At 37.1% G+C, this 21,171-nt stretch overlaps 3 protein-coding genes and 1 long non-coding RNA gene across 6 annotated transcripts; 2 read left to right on the plus strand and 2 right to left on the minus strand.

Moving 5' to 3' along the window:
- Window positions 1–6,073: 6,073 nt before the first annotated feature.
- LOC103404730 (probable protein phosphatase 2C 52) lies at window positions 6,074–10,933 on the plus strand. Of its 3 annotated transcripts, none has more exons than XM_070817229.1 (6): window positions 6,074–6,506; window positions 8,060–8,565; window positions 8,658–8,993; window positions 9,071–9,188; window positions 9,284–9,507; window positions 10,274–10,933. In XM_070817229.1, the coding sequence occupies exons 2-6, from the start codon at window positions 8,305–8,307 to the stop codon at window positions 10,733–10,735; spliced, it is 1,401 nt and encodes a 466-aa protein (XP_070673330.1). In that variant the 5' UTR covers window positions 6,074–6,506; window positions 8,060–8,304; the 3' UTR covers window positions 10,736–10,933. The 3 variants fall into 3 exon arrangements, with proteins under 3 accessions (XP_070673330.1, XP_008341905.3, XP_070673331.1); XM_008343683.4 differs by lacking the exon at window positions 6,074–6,506 and adding an exon at window positions 7,134–7,339; XM_070817230.1 differs by lacking the exon at window positions 6,074–6,506 and adding an exon at window positions 7,206–7,405.
- A 3,930-nt stretch (window positions 10,934–14,863) lies between these two features.
- On the plus strand, window positions 14,864–15,259 carry LOC114822409 (putative cell wall protein). The gene has a single exon (XM_029096732.1). It carries the CDS (start codon window positions 14,864–14,866, stop codon window positions 15,257–15,259), a length of 396 nt encoding a protein of 131 aa, XP_028952565.1.
- Window positions 15,260–15,777: 518 nt separating this feature from the next.
- Window positions 15,778–17,517, minus strand: LOC139193698 (uncharacterized). The gene is made up of 2 exons (XR_011578116.1): window positions 17,150–17,517; window positions 15,778–16,046 (listed from the first exon to the last, which is right to left on the minus strand). It is a non-coding gene; the product is annotated as an uncharacterized lncRNA (long non-coding RNA).
- A 297-nt stretch (window positions 17,518–17,814) lies between these two features.
- LOC103417101 (uncharacterized) lies at window positions 17,815–21,034 on the minus strand. The gene is made up of 7 exons (XM_008355302.4): window positions 20,401–21,034; window positions 19,733–19,873; window positions 19,528–19,641; window positions 19,268–19,441; window positions 18,551–18,666; window positions 18,319–18,403; window positions 17,815–18,213 (listed from the first exon to the last, which is right to left on the minus strand). Exons 1-7 carry the CDS (start codon window positions 20,821–20,823, stop codon window positions 18,208–18,210), a joined length of 1,059 nt encoding a protein of 352 aa, XP_008353524.1. The 5' UTR covers window positions 20,824–21,034; the 3' UTR covers window positions 17,815–18,207.
- Between the last annotated feature and the right edge of the window lie 137 nt (window positions 21,035–21,171).

Below are 21,171 nucleotides of genomic sequence, written 5' to 3' on the forward strand. Positions count from 1 at the left end.
TTAAAAACACTGGGCTATAGATTTTGGACTCTGACCAAATGCTCCAAATCTGAATGGCCTTGTTTGGGTTGGTGTTCTACAAACTTTGTTCATACTCAAGTCAAAATCATCCCCTAAATCCCTCAATCCCAGACTCCAAAGAAGCTTTTAGCACATGCATTATAATCTTTGCACATAAAACTTCATTGAAACTTCATTGCCTTTGCTTTACATCCCTTGTTTTGTTCCCCAAATTCTTCATTTCACTCTTAGTGCTTGCCAAATTTTACTTTTCAACTTTGTTTACCAGGACCATATTTGCTCAACCTCGGTTTTGGTTCCGATTTTGTTCTCTGCTTTGCACATATGAACCCCACTCGGCTGCTATCTTTATATTATTTTACAGTATAATTTGGATCCGAAATTGTAATGTGGTACAAACTTACTCCATAAAGAAGCCAAGGTTAACATTTGTGTTCTCTTTTCATCATTTTACCTTGCACCCGTACATTTAAAAATGAAACTGTCCTCAGCTTTTTTGACTTGTAATGATAAGTCAGAGGCAATTAGTCTTCACTTAATAGAAGACAATTCGGATTTGACTCACATATACCGATAATAATACAAATTTACAATGAGTCCGATAATAAATTATTGTCCACTGTAGTTTATTGTTGGTGAGTTAATAGCTTATTATAAATGTATCTTTGTAAGTATTCTATCATTTCTTAAAAAATAAAACCCGTTTTTACTGAATATACAAAGTGAACTACAAGGCTGTTGCATATAACATACGTTTGGGCATCACTGGGCAGCCTTTCCTGGAAAATAAGCTAAAATACAAAATAAAATTGAAAAGGAATCCGAGGGCCAGGTTATGATTCATATGAATGTATTGAACAATGGTAATTACCAATTAGAACACTAGATGAGAATAATCACACTTTGCATGATCGTTTGCATGATCGTCCCGTATGGTTATGATAAGTAATCATGATCAAATAATCATTTGTAATTATTAAATTAATTATATGTGGACTAACATAACAAAGTTGAGATAATTAAGGGCCTACACTTTAAGAAAATTTGTTGTAAAGTAAAGCCACCACTTTAAAAGTTTGTGGAAAGGATGCATTGGTTCTTCTGAATTTTGATAGACTGAGAAACAAGGAACAAGAACATAAGGTTTAAATTTCAATTTGGGTTAGCGCTTGGATTTTTCAAATAAACAAGTATATCAAAAAGCTAAAGGAGGCATAAAAAGTTGGAGCATACCCAAAACTGTTTGTCCACATTTTTCAAATTATGGAAAAAGCTAAGCATTTTTTATGCCATGACACGTACATAGGTATCGTACTCGTTAACTTAAAACATTTTATTTATAAGCGAGAGAAATATTACTAAATTGATAAATTACTGAAGGGATCTAAACCTAAAACAGCGCACAAAATGGCAGATTGTTTTCTTTAAATATCAAAATTATGATTCCAAATTCCTCATTCAAATTTTCATCTTATTTATTTTGGTGCCACACTTGATCAATAGGTCCATATCGATCATGTATTATGCAAACAATTATACAAGAAATGCACACTCCTGCGGTTGTTTTTTATTTTTTATTTTATAAAAATAAATGCAAACGCATGTTGGTTGGTCAATGTCTTCGGGTTATATAATATCAGAAAAGAAAAAGCTTTCAGATTTGCAGACATGATCTTTCATTTTTCAGAAGAAAAAGAGGTGGGGTTTGAATTAGTCATGTCCCAAGTGTAACGTGTTCGTTCTTAGTAGGCCCACATGTTTTAAGTTATCCCGAAGCAATGGAAGGACTAATACTCACTACATCAAAAAAATTTCATTAATGAAAGATGTAAATTCATTGGAAAAATAGAAAAAAATAAGTATGTTGGATGAAATGGTTGTTGCGCTAGGCCATTTACAACCCCGGTGTATTTTGGATGCTTGATAGCATTGCTGAACCGGCATGCATAGGTTCGAATTCTTTTATTCCATAGTATGAAAGCCGGATTGAGTTTGTCGAGCTCACAAGTTTATCTACACAAATGATTATGATAAGGTTTTTTTGGGTCAATCTAGAGTGTACATGATAGAGTGGTTTAAGTATAATAATAATGAATTAAGTACAATAATTGCATTAGGGATTGATTGTAGGAGAATTATATCCTTTTATTGTTGAGGAGAGTCGTACACTTTCGCCGACGGTTGATACGAGATTTTAGAAGTTTTATTATGACATTGACAAATGTAGCATTGTGATTGGTCACCTAGTTGGAGAGAAACTCTTGTGATTCGACAGAAGTGCCTCAACGCAAATCCTTCAGTGGGTCTCTAAAGGTATGAAGTTGGACATTGCTCGTAGTTTTGAGGTTGTTAAAGTATGATACAAACAAAATAGGATTGTATATATAATTTAGTATGATGCATTTGCAATTATTTTTGTAAAGAAATTGAAAAGGAATATGTAAAAGGCCTTTTTTCCTTTGGAGCTGGGTTACCATTTAATATCGATCATTTCCGGTTCCACAAGATCTGGTTTTAGATTAGTTCCAGCCTTGCTATTCACAGCGAAGGGGAACACAATTTAATTGGGTCACAGACTCGTAAACCTAACCAATGCTGGCCTTGCAACTTGCAAGCATGTATACAACTAAAAGAGTTGTGGTTATAGATTCAAGTTTGAATTGTAGCTGGGTTTGCACTAGATCAAATGGATAACATGTGAAAAAGCGCAAGGAGAGAAGAGAAATTCTTGGATAAGGTTGTACAAGGAAACTATCTCACACTGAGACTATTGGGTCTAATGAAGAAATACAAGAGCAATCATCATACCAAGAAAGTTGTCTTATGCGACGGAGTGAACTTGCTTGTCTCGGAAGTATATATTCATTTGTTTTTCAATCTCTTCTTGCTCTTATGAGACAAAAGAATACGTGATGAGAGACAAAAGGAACAAGGGGATATATTTGCATTCCAAGACAATTTTTTATTTGATTTTATTTTGTATGCGACAACCTTAACATAGAATTTTTTTGAGTAATTTTAGAGCCAATGAATGATGAACATGTTTAATTGACAACCAAATTGCTCTAATTCATGTCCATCCAAAACTCACTATTAAATAATGACAACGATCAATGATATTTTATGTAATGTACCATCATTTAAAAAAAATTATGCTAATCGTGTCTTCAACATCATATTGAGACAACTACATAAGGAGTTTAAGTAATAGACAAGTTTGGTAAAAGCCTAATCTTATGCCATGATTTGGGTTTTTAGGAAGAAATCTTAAATCCCCACTTATATAAGTTTTAAGTAGGGTTGTTTCCATATTTGCCAAAATTGTCATTGCCAACCTTACCTTGGTGGTTAGCTTAATTAGCCCCATCTCCTTTCCCTTTCCCTTTCCCTCTCTCCCATTTAAATCATCATATTTGCTACCTATCCATAGCGGAGCGAGTAGGGTTTGTGCCCTATGCGTCTAGAGCCGGACTCAACCACCTCATACAATACAACTAGTGACAAGCCTGCGGTATTAGGCTTGACATTTAAATCATGGGGTATGATATTCATACATCATTTTTTACTTCTCACATACTCTTTTAAATTTCGGTTGTTGGATCGGATGGATTGAAGAAGATCAAATGATAGAAATTAATAATGAGTGTGTGAGAAGCAAAAATAGGTATGTGGATAGCATACCCCTAAATCATAACATGATAAACTTGATCTTTGTAACAAAATAAAGTGGGAGGAAGGAGAAAAGGAAAGGGAAGGTGGACCGGGAAATCTTAGCACGGACGAAGGTGAGTGCGTGTGTAGGGTTTGTAGTAGATGGGAAGAACAGAAGGAGAAAGTGAGGGAGGAAGAAGAGAGTAGGATTCTCTCCCCTCTTTTTTTTTCTTTTCCTTCCCTCTCATCCTATCTAAACGGTCATAGTTAAACCACGTTAACATTTTATATTAATTTTTTTATAAAAAAAGAAAAACAAAATAGAGAAAGTAAGAAAAGAAAATGAAAATAGATAAAAAAAAGAGAAGAAAATCTTAATCCGAAGAAGAGTTGGGCAAGTTGGCAACTTTTGTTTAAGTTATTACTTTTAGAGTAAACTACCGATTTGCCCCCTGAACTATCACCCAACTTTCGATTTGCCCCCTGAACTTTTTGATTAGAAAATTAAGGACTTAAACTAATTTTTTTGGCCAATTTCCCCCCTACCGTTAGTTTTTCATAAATTTCATCCAAATTAACGTTAACTCTTATCATGTGCAAACCACGTAACTCTCATTTGTAGACAAAAGCGTCATTTCACTAGACCTTCAGACAGAAAAGCTATAGAATCACACATATTTGCATAGGTTTATATTTTAGAAATCTAAGGTTTTCAATTATTTTAAAGAATGAAGTGACCAAACTACCCACACATGTTGTGCATATGCTTCCATTTAACAGAAATTTGGATGGAATGAATGAAAAATTAACAGCAGGGGCAAATTGGCCAAAAAAATTAGTTTAAGTCCTTAATTTTCCAATTAAAAAGTTCAGGGGCAAATCGAAAGTTGGGTGATAGTTCAGGGGACAAATCGGCAGTTTACTCTTTCTTACTTTTAAGGGTGAGACATTCGGCCACGTCTTGTGTCCCGAGTTTGAGTCAGTTTGGCGTGTACTTTTATGTCTTTTCATCAAGACTCAGTTTCAGGTTTCAAGCCTTCACACTCTTCACCCCAGAATACTGGCGCATAATATATATATGTATTCAATTTCTTGTTATATTTTCGTGTTTTTTCTACTGTTGGTAAACATGCTTATGAATTTGGTTGATAAAAATTAGCGTAATGCTAGAAAGAAAATTTAAAAACTAAATGATATGAAAATTAATGATTAAATTATTACTTCAAATTTGATAAATGTGCTTATTTATATTAGTGATACATCATTTAGTTTGCCAATTTTATTAACAAATTTAGTCTCCTAACATTAAAGATTAACCAAGACCAGGTCATGAAAACAATGCAATACGACATAATTTACATAATTTTCGAGACAAAACCGAACACAAAGCGGATATGATTTAGAAAATCAAGAACAACCAACAAAAGATAAAATTTTGAATTAGCCACCAAAATAACACTTACTGCTGCTGCAGATTAACCACAAATTGACATAACATAACAAAAACACCCTTAAAACAACTTGCATGTAGTGAATACAAAATTTAAATAGTTTGACTAAAATTTCCAATCGAAATCCAATTGAAGAGATACTAAGCTAAGAAAAATAAGCCGTACATAAGCACCCTTATGTTATTAGCATGTAGTTTTTATCATTTACATTTTGATTAACCATGTAACTACTTTTGACTTATTACAGTTTAATCTAAAAACAATGTTTCTTCTCCAATGATTTAGCTTAAAATGTTAAAGATTATTTAAGCTTATGTTAGTTTTTCTTTTCGGTAATTTTTATAAAATAAAATTTATGTAGATTAACCTAATTTATTTTTATGAACATTTTAACCTAAAAATATTTAGATTCTAATAAGTAATGTAAAATCACTAAACCTATTGACCAAAAAAAATAAAATCACTAAACCTACCCCAAAATAATTTTGGATTTAATTAATTTATAAACTAAAATAAAAAAGTAAGTTCGAATATGAACTGTTGGGCGCGTTAGCGCGCCGAGAGTAGGTTTGAGTTTGGCACGTCCACGCTCAGTGATGGGCCAAAAAATAGGTTTGGGCGGTTTATTGAGCTAAATATGCCCAAACTTGCTTTAGGCCCCGTAGTTAGAGATGATTTTGATGAGTTTATAACTTAAATTTTAGATTTTAACTCAATTATTAGAGTCGGTCTTACAAGCATAAAAATTTGAAGATCATTATTTCAGTGTATTTAGCCTTTTAGTTTGGATGAGGATCCTCTCTGGATTCTTTTGTGGAGATCTAGAGATTAATCAATCGTGTTCGTTCATCATATATAGTGTGATTATTTTTCATTAGATACTATATTTAATTTTAAATAGCTTCGGACCATACAATATATGATGAATGTACATAATAATTGATTTTCGGAATTTCAGAAAAAGGTTTCGACTAGGATCCTAATCCTTTTTAGTGTTGGGTAGAATGAAGAAAAAAGAAAAAAAGAAGAAGAAAGAAATGAAAAGAAAAAAGGGGTAAGGATGATCGGACGCGCCATGAGGAAAGTGTATTAAATAGTGGCAGTTGCATCATGAGAATCTGAGATTGATTTCAATCATCGTTTTAGCCGGGAGGTGCACGGCTACTCCACAGTAACCTCTCTCTCTCTCTCTCTCTCTCTCTCTCTCTCTCTACCCTTTCGGTTCTGCGCTGCTTTTGCAATTAATGCACCACCCTCCAGTCTCTCCACCATATAACCATTCAACTCTCTCCCCTCCCCCCACCCCCCCTCTTCTTTTCTGTTCTGGTTTTCTTCACTCTGATCCCAAAGCTCCAATCTAGGCTAAGAAAATTCAACAAAAAGGTAAAAAACTCACTACCGTTTTCTCAATTTTTCTCGAACAATCCAATTTTATTTCTAATTCTCAAATGTTTGTTTGTTTAAACCATTTGCTTTCCATTATCTGTGATCAATAATGCTCATCTCTGTTTGCTTCGAAATTATGGGTGATTTGGAGCAATAATCACTGACTAATCAAAGATCTGCGTGTACAACTTCTCTGTCTATCTGCACTCTAATCCATCTACTTATCTTTTTTGGGTTTTGATCTCTATTGGTACTGGGTAAGAGAGAGAGAGAGAGAGAGAGAGAGAGAGAGAGAAACATCTCAAATTTCATTTTTTTTGGTGCGCTTTGTAAAGACTGAAACTTTTACTGCATTCTCATAGAAAACTAAACATACCATTTGATTTTGATGGTTGTTTGTGATATTGGGTTTTTCTGCTTTGTTTGCCCTTATGAATGATCATGTAATATTTGAGTGATCTCTTATGCTCAAAAGTTTACGGATTTTCTTTGATATTTTCTCAGGAACCAAACAAGGATTAACCCTGTGTATGCTTTGTTTGTTTACTTTCATTCTTTGTACGATAAATAGTTATACCTAAATGATTATGTTATTTGACAAAAGAGCATTCCTCTCGTCTTTTTCCTGCTTTTTCAAAACTTGCTTTATCTCGCTTTCAAAAAAAAAAAATTTGCTTTATCTCTCTCGGATTTCTCTCTAGTGGGAAAACAACAGTTCGTAACTTTGTACCAATTTCAATATTGCCTTTACCTCTCTCTCTCTCTCTCTCCCCCTCTCTCCTCCTCCGAAGTAGTCTATGCTTTGTTGTTTGGTTGCTGTGAAAATGGAGGTAGATTTAACATGTACTAAAAATTTCCAAGTTGTCAAGAATATTTCTTTCTGGTTTCCTTAATTGGTATGCACTTTAATTCAGAAAATCTTGATTGTTTCTTAATGACCTAGAAACAGTTGGGTTTCTCTGAGTTTGTTTGTTGGTATACATAATTGGGCAAGATTTTCAATAGTCACATTGTTCTTCTGGTTTTTGCATCTCAATTTAGTTCTGTTTTATTAAGAATCTTTTAAGTGCATCTCATATAGCCGACCCCACTTAGTGGGAAAAGGCTTTGTTGTTGTTGTTGTATTGAATTTTGATGAGTCCGAATCTCATAGTTGGCAGAATACAGGGTAAATTTGGTGTTTTTATGGCATTTCTCGGTTTTGTGTACCCGATTTTCTGTTTTGTTGTGTCTCGATTAGCTTCTATTTGTTTTAGCGACATTCTAATCTAAGTTATATCATAATCGACGGGTCTTTGGCACCTATTTTATATAAATCAATTTGCTCAAAATCCTACCACTTGGTTATTATCAGTGTGATATCTCATGAAGGGCAATAGGATGTGGACGGCCTTTTTAAGTATTTCTATTCCTTGAAACATGGAATTGTGTTGTTTTAATACATCTTGTTTGTTTTGTTTAGTTCTTTACAAGCAGAAGCAGCCATTTTTGCATTATGTGTTGCCAGAGATTAAAAAAGTAATTAACTAATGTCTTCTTGTTCTCTTCAGCTAGTTTTATTATCGATTCACGTTACATCCACGGACTGCATTGACCAAGATAAAATGACCTCATTTTTCTATATGGGCTTGTAATATGGCTGGTGGTTTGGATTTGTGGGAATCTTTGGTATTTGGATATTCATTTGCTCGGTTGACCATTTTTGGCAAGTTTCAGAATTTCATGTGCGATCTGGTTGGCTAAAGTAGGACTTATCCTTTATTCAGTCAGATGTCGTCTATGTTGAGCTGAGGAAATGGGGGGTTGTGTTTCGACTAGTAGTCAGGGTACTCGTAGCAGCAACAGCAACAGAGAGGCAGTCACACCCCCATGCTTGGGGATTCAATTTAGCGGTCGAAAGAGAACGAAGAAGACATTCTCTGACCATGCATATACTCTTCAGAATTTACACACCTTGCCCAACCGCATTTTTACCAACGGAAAGAGCCAGACTTCTTGCATATTCACACAGCAGGGCCGCAAAGGCATAAACCAAGATGCCATGCTTGTGTGGGAAGTAAGTTTCTCCTCTACAGTGGGAATACTAATTGAACATGTTGGTAAGATAATTTATGATTGCTGAACTCTTGATTTTATATTCTTTTGAAGGATTTCATGTCCGATGATGCGATATTCTGTGGTGTTTTTGACGGCCATGGTCCACACGGCCATCTTGTTGCTCGCAAAGTAAGGGATGCATTGCCAATGAAGCTGCTATCCTTCTTGTATTCATACCAAGGGTCCAGTAAAACGTGTTTCAAAGGGAACCTAAAGAAGTCAGATTGTGGAGATACTGAGAAGGATGGTTTGGATGAGGAAAAATTGAATTTATCATGGAGAGACGCTTTCCTGAAGTCATATAAAGCTATGGACAAGGAGCTGAGGTCTCATCCTAATTTGGACTGCTTCTGCAGTGGTAGCACTGCTGTCACTCTAGTCAAACAGGTACGGCAGCAAACACCATCTGCACTCTTAATTTTGCCTATTTCGTTTGCTTTGTTTTTGATTGCTTCACTTTTCAGGGGTCAAATCTTTTCATGGGTTATATCGGGGATTCCCGAGCAATCCTGGGATCAAGGGACAGTAGTGATTCCATGGTGGCAATCCAGTTAACTGTTGACTTAAAGCCTGATCTGCCAAGTGTGAACAATATTCTAAATTTCTTGTCACCGATGCTTTGGTTGCCTTCTTGTTATTTGAACCTTACTTGGTTGATGCTTATGTAAATGTCATAGGGGAAGCTGAAAGAATTAAACGGTGTAAGGGTAGGGTGTTTGCTTTGCATGATGAGCCTGAAGTGTCTCGAGTGTGGTTGCCTTTTGATGATGCCCCTGGTTTAGCTATGGCTCGAGCCTTCGGCGATTTCTGTTTAAAGGAGTATGGAGTGATCTCAATACCTGAGTTCTCACACCGGATACTTACTGACAGAGACCAGTTCATTGTTCTTGCTTCTGACGGGGTAAAAATTTCGTCTTTGATAATATCCTATTTCGATATTCTCTATAGTTTATTTCTAAATTCTCTATAGTTTATTTCGATATTGTTTGTTCTTTTTGGTTTGATGTTTGTTGATTATTTCTACACGGCACTGCTGGCTTTAATAATGCAAAGAAAGTTAAAAATTCACATAGTAATCGTACAATGATGAGGAATATCCATTTGCTCTTGAAATGGCTTACAGGAACCAAATATGAAGTGATAGAATTACAGACAAGTCACATTTAAATCACCAAACATTATCAAGGAGTGTCGATAGTTCTTATGAGATGTAAAGATCCAGTAAGAAAGTCCAAAGCATCTGGATTCTAAAAACACGAGTGACAAAAGAGTGCTTACATCTCAGCATGTTCTTGTACTGTGTACATTATAGTTTAATGAGGAATGAAATATCTCCTGTACCTTCCACACGAGCAGGGGTCGCAGAATGTGAAATTGTTCAGACCTTTGAGGACTTATTAATGTCCTCTTTCCCTGTTTTCTCTATGGAAATTTTAATCCCTTAAAAGTTATATGGAGAACCTAAGGCAAGCTGGAGATAACATGATCGGTATTTATAAGTGATTGCTGCGCACCTACGAGAATGCTCTGCTTATTAATGTCTTGCTTTACTTGTAATTTATAAGCTTGATTGTTGATGGTGTAGCGTGGCATTAGATGTGAAATATAGTAAACCTAAAATTTCGTATTTAACTTCACTCGATGATCTTTAACTTGTATATTTATAGGTTTGGGATGTCTTAAGCAATGAAGAGGTTGTTGAGATAGTCTCCTCAGCCCCAACCCGGGCATCAGCAGCAAGGACTGTGGTTGACTCAGCTGCTCGCGAATGGAAACTCAAATACCCGACTTCAAAGATGGATGACTGTGCAGTCGTTTGCTTGTTTCTGGATGGGAAAATGGACTCGGAATCTGATTATGAGGAACAAGGCTTTTCATCTGCAACCCTTCAAAGCAATCACTCCGGCAATGCAGTTGAATCAGATGATGGCCAGAAGTCGGAGCCATCTTTGCAGAGGAATTTCACTGTCAGGTCATCTGATGAAAGTGATGCTCATGGTAGACTACCGGTTGAGATTGAAGGGAATGAAGAAACAGTGGCAGCTGAAGAGAACTGGTTGGGTTTGGAAGGCGTGACACGCGTGAATTCCCTCGTTCAACTTCCTAGATTTTCCGAAGAAAGGCCTTAGAAATTGTGATTCAAATGTAAACGAAACCGGCTAGCGTTTATTGTATTATGGCATCTTTTGCCCTCATTAAAATCCAAAAGATAAGTCTTTCTGGGTTTCCATTTCCTCAGCATTTGTTGCAGAAGGCACACAAGTAAGGAAACTGTTCTCTTCAGGTAGCTGAGGCAAATATAATTCTGTGTTTCTAAGTTTTATGTACATTCTTTAGTCCAGATCAGATGTAGATGCAGCCTAGATTTTTACGTTCCACATTTCTACTGGAAATTTATGCAATACATTGCTCAACCGAACGTCTACGTTTAAAAATGAAACCATCATATCCGACGGTTGAAACGATCCCGCAGCGTAATGTACGTACGCAAGACATTGATGCATTGTGAGATTCAGCTCTTGAATTGTTCAAACCCATTGCCGCCTTGTCTGACTCCATCAACTTTTTGTTGCTCTATATCACCTAGTCTGACTCCATCTACTTTTTCGTCTAAAAAGTTAGCATGTGATTCTAAAAATTCTTTAAAAGACAAGCATATTTGTCGATTTGTCCCGTAAACTTGTATAGAGGTCCTAATTTTCTTTGAATTTTAATTTTAGCTGACTACCCCTGAACTTTTATAATTAGCCAATTCATCCTTGAACTTTAATTTTAGTTGATTACTCCCCTGAACTTTTGTAAATAACCAATTTCACCCATGCCGCTAGATTTTTTTTTCATCCAATTTTTAATCAATTTTGGTCATGCGGACAACACATGACAACTGCATGGGGGCAAAAAGAATGAAAAATTGGATGGATGAAAATTGGATGAAAAATTTAAAATCTAACGCTAGGAGGGGGAAATTGGCTATTTATAAAAATTTAGGGGGTAATTGGCTAAAGTTAAGGTTTAAGGGGAAATTGGCTAATTATAAAAGTTCTGGGGTAATCAGCTAAAATTAAAGTTCAAGGGAGAAATTGACACCTTTATATAAGTTCAGGGGATAAACCGACATATATCTCTAAAAGATATTTTGAGGTCTGAAATATCGATGCGTTTAAAGAATCATTTTGACACTGGCAACCTTTTGGATAAAAAAAATGGATAAGTTAGTCGTAGGCAAGGTCTAAAATATCGATATTATCTTGACATTTCCATCGAAATTTCCGTGTTTTTGGACTACCGATATTTCCGATATCATCGATATTTTAGACCTTGATAGGAACTCTATGGTACTAAGTCACTCATGTATCTTACAATGCAATGTATAAAGTGTAAAATATTGTACTAATTCATTATATATAAATGATTATGGTGTGTTTAAACTTATTTCATTAATTACTACATATTTTCTATACTCACAATGTTTGCTAGCTCGCTATATAATCAACTTAAATCAATTAAATCCATCATGCAATGCATTTCCTTCAAATTTTTTGTGATAAACTAATAGATAATTGACTAAATAAACATTCTGCAAAGTTTCAATAAAAATTTCAAAGTTTTTTTATTCAATTTTTATCGATATTGATAATATCATGATATTTCCGTGTTTTTGAACTACCGATATTTCCGATATCATCGATATTTTAGACCTTAGTCGTAGGGGCCATTACAGCATCAAAATTGAGTGACAAATTACTCAATTTTCCAATTAAGTGGCATAATTTTGCAGCAATACCTAACATATAGGTGCCACTTGTAAGAATTTTCCTATGATACGACAACAATAAAGGGGTAGATGGAAAATTGCAATGTGGAAAATGACCCCATTAAATACCTTGTCAGTGAAGAAAAGGAAAGACCAAACCAGAAAAAAAGTATGTCTGCAGAAGATAAAGATGAAACCTTAAATGGCAGGCTCCTTTATAGCTAAACGCACCAGTGCTTTCAAAGTTGGCAGCAGTAAAATAATTTACAGTTTATGAACTCAAAAGCGACAGTGATATTGTAAATTAAGAAGATGAAGACACAGAAAAAAGCAGCTGAAATTAATGGTAATTACTCTTTGATTCACATTCACATAGGAATGTAGGCAGATCTGCACATCATTAATGGCCGCAGGGGTTGGTGGAACATATAGGCAGATTTTAATACGTTTAAAGTATAACTCAATTCAGTTTCCGAAAATAAAGGTAAAGTACAAAAAAATTATCTTAATTATTGATGTCACGACACTTTCATACCTTATCTTTTAAAATTGACAATATCATACCTCATCTTACGAATTTGTGCCAATGTCAGACCTCCGTTAGTTTTTCTGTTAAATGCTGACGTGACCAGAGACGTGATCTATTTTTTATTAAAAATTTAATTAAATATTAAAAATTAAAAAAATAAACAAAAAACCAAAAAAACCCATCAACCCGTGTCCCCCCTCCCCAAAAACCCAAATCCCCTTATCTGAGTTCTCTCCCACCCAACCCTCTCTCTCGCCTCTCTCTCTCTTCTTTTTCCATGCAACCTGCATCTCTAAAATCCCAAAACCCAGAAATCCTTCCCACCCGTCCCCCCCAACCTTCCTATTCGATCCCACCGACAAAAACCCTACCTCTGTTGTTGACTCTAGTGATGACAGCCACGACCCCTAATCGCCCCCAAACCCTAACTCTAGCCACAACGTCCACAACAACATTCCCTTCTCCTCCTCGCCCTCGGAGTCTGCCCTTCCGGTGATTTGCGAGAGAAAAACAAAACAATAACAACAACAACAACAATCCCAATAGAAAAACTCTCTGTTTTTCCCAGAAAATTCCAAGATTTTCCGAGAAAATCAAAGCAAGCGCGAGAAACAGAGAGAGAGTTTTGATCTGAGAGTAGCTCTCTTTGGTCTGAGTTTCCGATAAATGGTGTATATAGGCGGGTCAGATGAGGAGAGAGAGTGGAGGTGAAGTCCATGGTGATGGGTACTGAGAGGGCGAAGCCTTTGCACAATTTCAACTTGCCGTGGTATTTGAAGTGGGGGAACCAGAAGCACTTATTGTGCCAAAAGGAGAGCTTCGACGCCAGTGGGAGTGGCAGGGAAAGGTCTGGGGTTAATTGGCGATCGTTGGCTCAGAGGATTGAGAGCTCGTCGGCGGTGATGACTCGGGTGGGAATGGTTTATGGGTTTTAGGATTTTAGGGATGCAGGTTGCAGGGAGAGAGAAGAGAGAGAGGTTAGAGAGAGAGAGAGAGAGAGAGAGAGAGAGAAAGGAGAGAGGGTTGGGTGGGGGAGAACTCAGAGAAAGGGATTTGGGTTTTTGGGGAGGGGGGACAGGGAATGATGGGTTTTTTTTTGGTTTTTGGTTTTGTTTTTTTTTGGTTTTTTTTTAATTTTTTAATATTTAATTTTTTTTTTAATATTTAATTTTTTTTTAATAAAAATGGGTCCCATTTTTGGCCACCTCAGCATTTAACAGAAAAAGTAATAGAAAAACTGTCGGAGGTCTGACATTGGCACAAATTCGTAAGATGAGGTATGATATTGTCAATTTTAAAAGATGAGGTATGAAAGAGTTACGACACCAATAGTTGAGATAGTTTTTTGTACTTTACCAAAAAAAAAAAAAGTATAACTCAATCTTGGTAACTAAGAAAAAACCACCTGAAGTTTTTGAACTTTGCATCAATATATATTACATTTTCAGCATATCCGATACACCCAATAGGTTCTTTTGAATATCAGAACGCACATTAGCCGTTAAATTCTACAATGTATGTCATACATCGGTGTACTGTAAATCAATGTAAAGTATACATTACCTTATAAGCAAGTTACATTCACCAGTTATTCTGCCTCTAAATATCAAAGCATACATCCAATCGTCAAATTTCCTAATATATGTCATACATTGTTGTATTCTGGAATTTCGCAAGACCATGGTCATTTAATTTTAACCAAACACTACCCAGTCCTTAAAAGTGCATAAAAATTATCGACCTAAGAAAAACCCAACTCAATGACTCATCATCACTTCTCTCTCCATGCACGTATACATTTGTATATCTCCTCTCTATCCATGGCATCTTAACTCACCGACAAACTGTTCACCCAACTTGCCAGAAATCCTCAGCTATAAGAAGAGCCCTTCTTCTACATTCAAATCACCAAGCTAACTTCAGCAAGACTACCCTTCTCTCTCATCTCTCCCTCCCTCTACCATTGCTCCGATAATGGCTTACAAAACCCGCCTTTCGTTCTTTGCTCTCATCTCCGTTTCCGTTATCCTCCTTGACCTAGTAGGAGGAGCAGTTGCCGGGAGAAATGTGCCAACAATCTCCAACAAAGATGAAAAGAAACAACCTCAGTGGTTACTTGACCATGACGGAAGTCTTCTCATTCCTGGCATTGGGCGTGTGATGCTACCACCATTGAAGCATTTTGCTCCGTTCCCTGGCATGGGCGGCACCGGCAGCACTGGTGGAAGTGGAAGTGGTGGAAGCCCGAGTAGTAACAACTATGTTCCAGGCGGTGATGACACATTCGTCCCAAACCCCGGTAATGAGGTTCCAACCCCCGGGAATGGTGGCGGGAGCACTCCGAGCACTCCAGTTACTCCAAATCCCTGAATTCGTTTCCAAATGAGCTTCGAATAAGCGTGCTAGGTCACGATTCTGTATCAGTCGACTAGTTGTATGTGTGTTTTTCTTCTACTGTCATTTGTTGTTTAGTTTGAGAGAGCTAGATTCTTGAGAGAACAGCATGCTGCTTTTCTAGCTTCGAATAAAGTAGTGAAGTTAATAAATCTATGTTTTGCTGTTTTTATGTTGCACTTCTGATGCGAATCAATGAATGCTGCTCAGCAGTTGTTATTCTCTTTACTCTTTAGCCATGTTTTTGTGTCTGTATGTGTGAGAGAAAGGGAAACTTAATTTGCGGGCAATGATTTTCACACTCCTGTTTTCTCCTTCTGATTTATTCTCTATAACGGCCAAGAAAAAGGAGCGCAAAAGAAGATAACGTGAGTGCAGATATCACTTCCCTACTATTATTCTTGTGGTGGACAAAATTTTTATGAGGTGGACCTATAGAAGAAGCAACTAGACCTACTAATTAGAAACAAATTACACCAGAAAAGCAAAAAGAATAATTCAAATCCGACATTAATTAAATTTGGTATGAAACCAATTGACAAACACCATCTAGTACTTAATAGAAAGACATAATCCATCATCTTAATTCATATACGAATATTACACTTAAATACATGTGTCTGTTCCCAGAAATAGAGGCCACAAAAAGCAATTGTTGCTAAATTACATTCGATCAAAAGGGAACATGTTTTTTTCTCCGATTCACCCTAACACATCATGAATCCGACGATGCAAACACCCGTGAAGTTCTTCAAGCTTGGACCTGAACCTGTCACATAATCCCCAGAGATGTCACTAAACGAAACAGCTGCAAGGGCATAAACAACAGCTAGGTACTAATCAACAATCCTGAAGTGAAACCTGCATATACTTCTAAGTTGAAATCACATCAATGTTCATTTTATCGATAGAGCACTACGAACTTCCAACAACATTTTACCGAAAAATGCTCAGAAACAAAACACACACGGGTTTAGTTATAACCATAAACCAATTGACACAAAACGGCATTTAAATCTTTGAGTGAATTTTATCTGGAAGTTGATTAACTTTCCAAGCTGCTTATATGTTAATCCCAGCCATGTAAATCTATGGAACTGACACTTTCACTATTTACTTGGATTCATAACAACATGTGCACAAACTTACTATTTTTGGCATTAAATAGCCATATTTATGCCTAGAATACATTCCACCACCAACCACATATTTTTCACATTGAACACGCCAATCATCAATCCAACAACTACCCAAAAAGGTCGTACCCAGTGCACAAGGCTCCCGCTTTACGCAGGGTCTGGGAGAGGTGAATGTCGGCTAGCCTTACCCCAATTTATGGAGAGGCTGCTCCCAAGTCTCGAACCCGAGACCTACCGCTCATGGACGAAGGCACTTGCCATCGCACCAAGATGAGAACAAATTGCAGCTCCACTGATACCAGATTTCATTTCGGTTTCCATGCATTCAAAGTCCTGTTGATTCCTCTACCTATCCATTCAATTACAATTACAACCGCGGCCTCGCCTAACTAAGTTGGCTAGATCAATGTGCTTCCCCTTTTCCACCCAAGTTTGAATCCCCGTCCCCCTAGTTTATATTAGATTAGAACAATTGCTCAAGCTACATCCAATTGCATCATGGACACATATTAAAGGCTCAACATTTATAATTACGCTATCTATTTAGCCGCTCCTTCAATTCATTATCAGATATTTTTATCTTTTTCTTACTCAAATCAACCAAAACGGGTCGAACCCACAACAATCAAGAAATCGCAAAGCAAACCCATTACACGAATTGCATTCAAAATACCCAAAATTGACAAAACCCATCAGGGAAATTGAGAAGAGGGATTAGAGGATGGACCTGATTCGAAAGAATGTGGGTGACTAGAGATAGAAAGAATCCGATGTAATCTTAAAGATGATGAAGCAGAGGAACGCGAAGAATATGGAGAGGAAGAGGTAATCAACGAAGACGAAGAACTCGGTGGAGCCATGGTTCCTCTTCTTCTCACTCTTCGCAACGCTGGCGTCCTTGGATTCTTGGCGCAATTCTTTGACCTTCGCCATTGTTGTTTTCTGACCCGGTTCACGCGGGCGAGGATCTAAAAGTGGGTTCTGGGATCTAGGTGCAAGAGATTTTTCAGATCCGGGGTTCGTTCTGTAATTTTGAAAATGTTGGGGATGCTGCTACTTGTTTGAGGGAGGCGGAGGAGGTTGGTTTCGGTTAACGCTGGTTGAATCCCGCGCGCTCTGTGAAATGTTGGGAGGTCACGTGCACTGCATGTGATGTAAAACGAGAAGTGGGCCTTTCAAAGCCACATTGGGCTACAAGGGTGGTCTGTAATAACCACCGAATATGAAAGGCCAGTTCGGTAATAAACAACCGAACTATATAAATTATTGCGGCATATACGTGAAACTACGATTCGTAAGGAAGATGAAGCTCATTCCGAGGAAGGAGCCAAGCAGTGTTCTCAAAACTTTCCGAAAAAGGCAGTCATTTCAACTTCAACCTCGAACAAAATGTAGTTGCAAAATCTCAATCTTCTTACTCATCTTTGTGGCACTATAATTACAAGTATACAGTTTCTCCAAGCTGCAACATGAGTTGCAGTACCTGTTGAAATTTACAGCTACTCCAATACATATACATAGCACGAGATCGCCAGGGAGATCTGACTGAATTTGAGAACGAATATATAACACACCTGAGGGACAAATAATTCTTCGTGTCGTATGTGTTTGGTTCGGATAACCAATAATTGCTGGTCTCCCAAGCTATCCCATGCCGCTTCCTAGTATATGGGGGTCTGCACATCCAATGGATGACGATCTCCCCTTTCAACGAGTATGTTACTCGCACTTATAGTATCGAATTTTTGACTTCCACACCCTAATGGGGTCCATGCTTTTCAAAATTTAGTCCTGCCCACGGAATCACAAATTCATTATTTGAAGAATTCATTATTGGACCTAAACATGTATTGATATTCTGAAATATGCCCTTCACTGACTGCTAACATGACGTACCTTTGAAGAACTGCTTGACGAAGAAGCAGAATCTGCTCCAGAAGATGCCTCAGATAAACTAGAATCTGCCTTCTCATTTGAATAACTACCCAAAGAAAATTTAATCAGTGAGAGACGATATATGCATGTTGAAATTAAAATGCATACAAAATAGGGCAGATTACACTTCTCAGGGTAGGGGTTCGCACACAGAAATTCTCGCCACATAAAAGAACTAAGATTGGAGGCTTACGTTGAGAGAATAGTAACCCAAATTAGCTCCACACAGTCCACCCAAAGAAGCCTTTGTTCAACAGGGATCAGGCCATAGGTAATGACATGAGCGAATGGCCAAAGCTTCCATCCCGCCTGTCATGCCAGTTGACTCACAGATATAAGTAGGTTACAACTTATAACATACCAATTAAACCTGTATTCACTAAAAACTCAAACCACCACAAGCATTTAGATCAAATACAGCATTATAACAATTTCTACTTGATTTTACTTGCTAGTTCCTAACGTAAACTAATATCTGAAAAAATGAATTTCCTTTTTTCCTCTATCCCCTTGATCTTTGTATATACTTTTTTCAGGTATAACACTAAGCTCTGCTGGTATGATTGCATAAGTACAAGTGAAAGAAGCAATTCTACTGTTGGAGACCCATTAGCTCAAATTTCATCTTTTAGCTATACTTTTGTACTTTACGACATATTCCGTTTATCTGTTATTGTGATATGAAATATTATTAAACTTAAGCAGCATATGAAGCAAAACAAGCAATGATAACTGAGTCAGAGAACTTGAATCAGATACAAGTGAACATATCCTCAATGTTTTTTCAGAAATCCAACTCTATCTGGTAAGAAAATAATCTCGTAATCCATTCAAAACAAGCAAAAGACAATCACAAAAACAAAAACAAGACATGCAAAACTGTTAAGGAAGATTTAGAAGAGTTTCTCACAGTCAGCATGGGCACAAATGTAGCCCTAAGTTCATCAAAAATCTTGGTTGGGGATTCGAAACGCAAGAACCCCAAAACCACAAAATAGATGCTGTTCCAAATCGCTGACCACACTGTTTGATCAAAGGCTATTTTGGCAGGGACCACCCACCAATCCTCCAAAGGAAAAAGAGCCTGAAAATCAGAGTCGATAATTTTAGCCATTCATAGAAACCCATCAAACAAGCTAGAAATAAGCAAATATAGACCAGAACCATCACCTCACAAAATTGGTAATAATAATGGGAAAGAGATCCATGGAAAGTAAAGCCAACAAGGCCTGATCTGAACATACGTTTCCGGTCAAACTCCAAAAGCGGCTTCCCTTCAAAACACTTCACATACAATAGGAAACAACTTAGAAGCCACAAAAACAAGTCATGATTGAGATGAACTTTATCTAATCTTATCTGAAGAGAGACTTACTTGAGCAATCCAATCTCCTAGAGTATAGACAACCCCACTTATCACCATTTTGGCAAAAACAGGATTTGCTTTGAGAGCCTGTTCATATGCAATCCAATTGTGTTCCGGTACATATCTTAGTATCTCATAAAGTGTCCATCCCTGAAAAAACGTCTCGAAAATTAAGCTTTGACATCCAAAATACAACAACTTACTGAGGCAACCATCTTATTCAATATAGAGAAGAAAAAGAACTCGATTTCGATTCAGCTCATCATTCAACCATGTATAGGTTAACTTCTGAAGTATTAAGGATCAACCCCATTCCAAAAACAAAGCTGGAAACTTAAAGCAAATTACCAAATTAAGACAAAAAAGAAAACCCTTTAAACATTCTGCAGCTTATTTGCATCAAAATCCATGAATTCACAGATAACAATTTCGATTCGGCTCATCATTCTACTAAAAGATGTTCCAAATCCGGCAGTGAAACTTAACTAAGTATAGATTAAAGTATTAAGGATCAACCAATTCCAGAATTAAAGCTGAAAACTTTAATCAATTAACCAACAAATTAAGGTAAACCCATCAGAGGAAACCCTTCCAAGATTCATATGAGCACATAATCCATGAACACACGTACCAATATGTACACCTATACACATATACACATGAATGAGATAACTTACATGCCAATAATCGTGGTCGATTGTGAGCAACTTAGAGACCGCAAGGGTCCCAAATCCCAGAACAATTAACGCATTAATAGCTCTGCTCGTCAGCTTATCCAAATCATCCCCCTCTCCTTTCTCCTCCGATGATGTCGAAAGAGCCTGAAATTCTCCCGACCCATTAAGCAGCAAGCTGCTATCTTGTTCCCCTGTATCCTTCTTCTTCAAGGGAACCACCTCTCTGTCCTCCGTGATCGATCTAACAATCCAGCTTCGTTTTTTCCTGGTCGGGAAGGCCGGAAGCCGTGGTGGGTGGGGTTTGCTGGAGGTTTGGGTGCAGAAGAAGAGTGAAAGCGAGTTGGGTTTGTGAGATTGGGTGGCGAAGGAGGAGGTTGAGGGTGAAGGGAGGTTGTGAGCTGCGATCGTGTTAAGGGTAGCCATTTTGTTGGGTTAATCGAGAGAGCTTTCAGAGAACTTGAGGAATCCAATGTGATGTAAATGGCTATGTTTTTACGTGGGAGTTTTTGTTGGGACTCAAGTGTTTGATTGATCGGGAAAGTAACACACGGCTCTCGATTTTTCAGTGGATCAGAGAAAACGATCGTGCTTGCTTTCTTTGCCATACATTACAAATTTACAAATGCTTGGTTCTACTGTTTTCCCTTTGACTCAAAATTTCTATATCGTTAAGAGTAAAATTTTATCGTTGATCGCGTCGATTGTGTTGTGTTTCATAACATACATGCATGGCATTTGAGATGTTTCACATGTTAGAAATTTCTACAATAT

The sequence above is a fragment of the Malus domestica genome, chromosome 17, assembly GCF_042453785.1.
Source record: "Malus domestica chromosome 17, GDT2T_hap1".
NCBI lineage: Eukaryota > Viridiplantae > Streptophyta > Magnoliopsida > Rosales > Rosaceae > Malus > Malus domestica.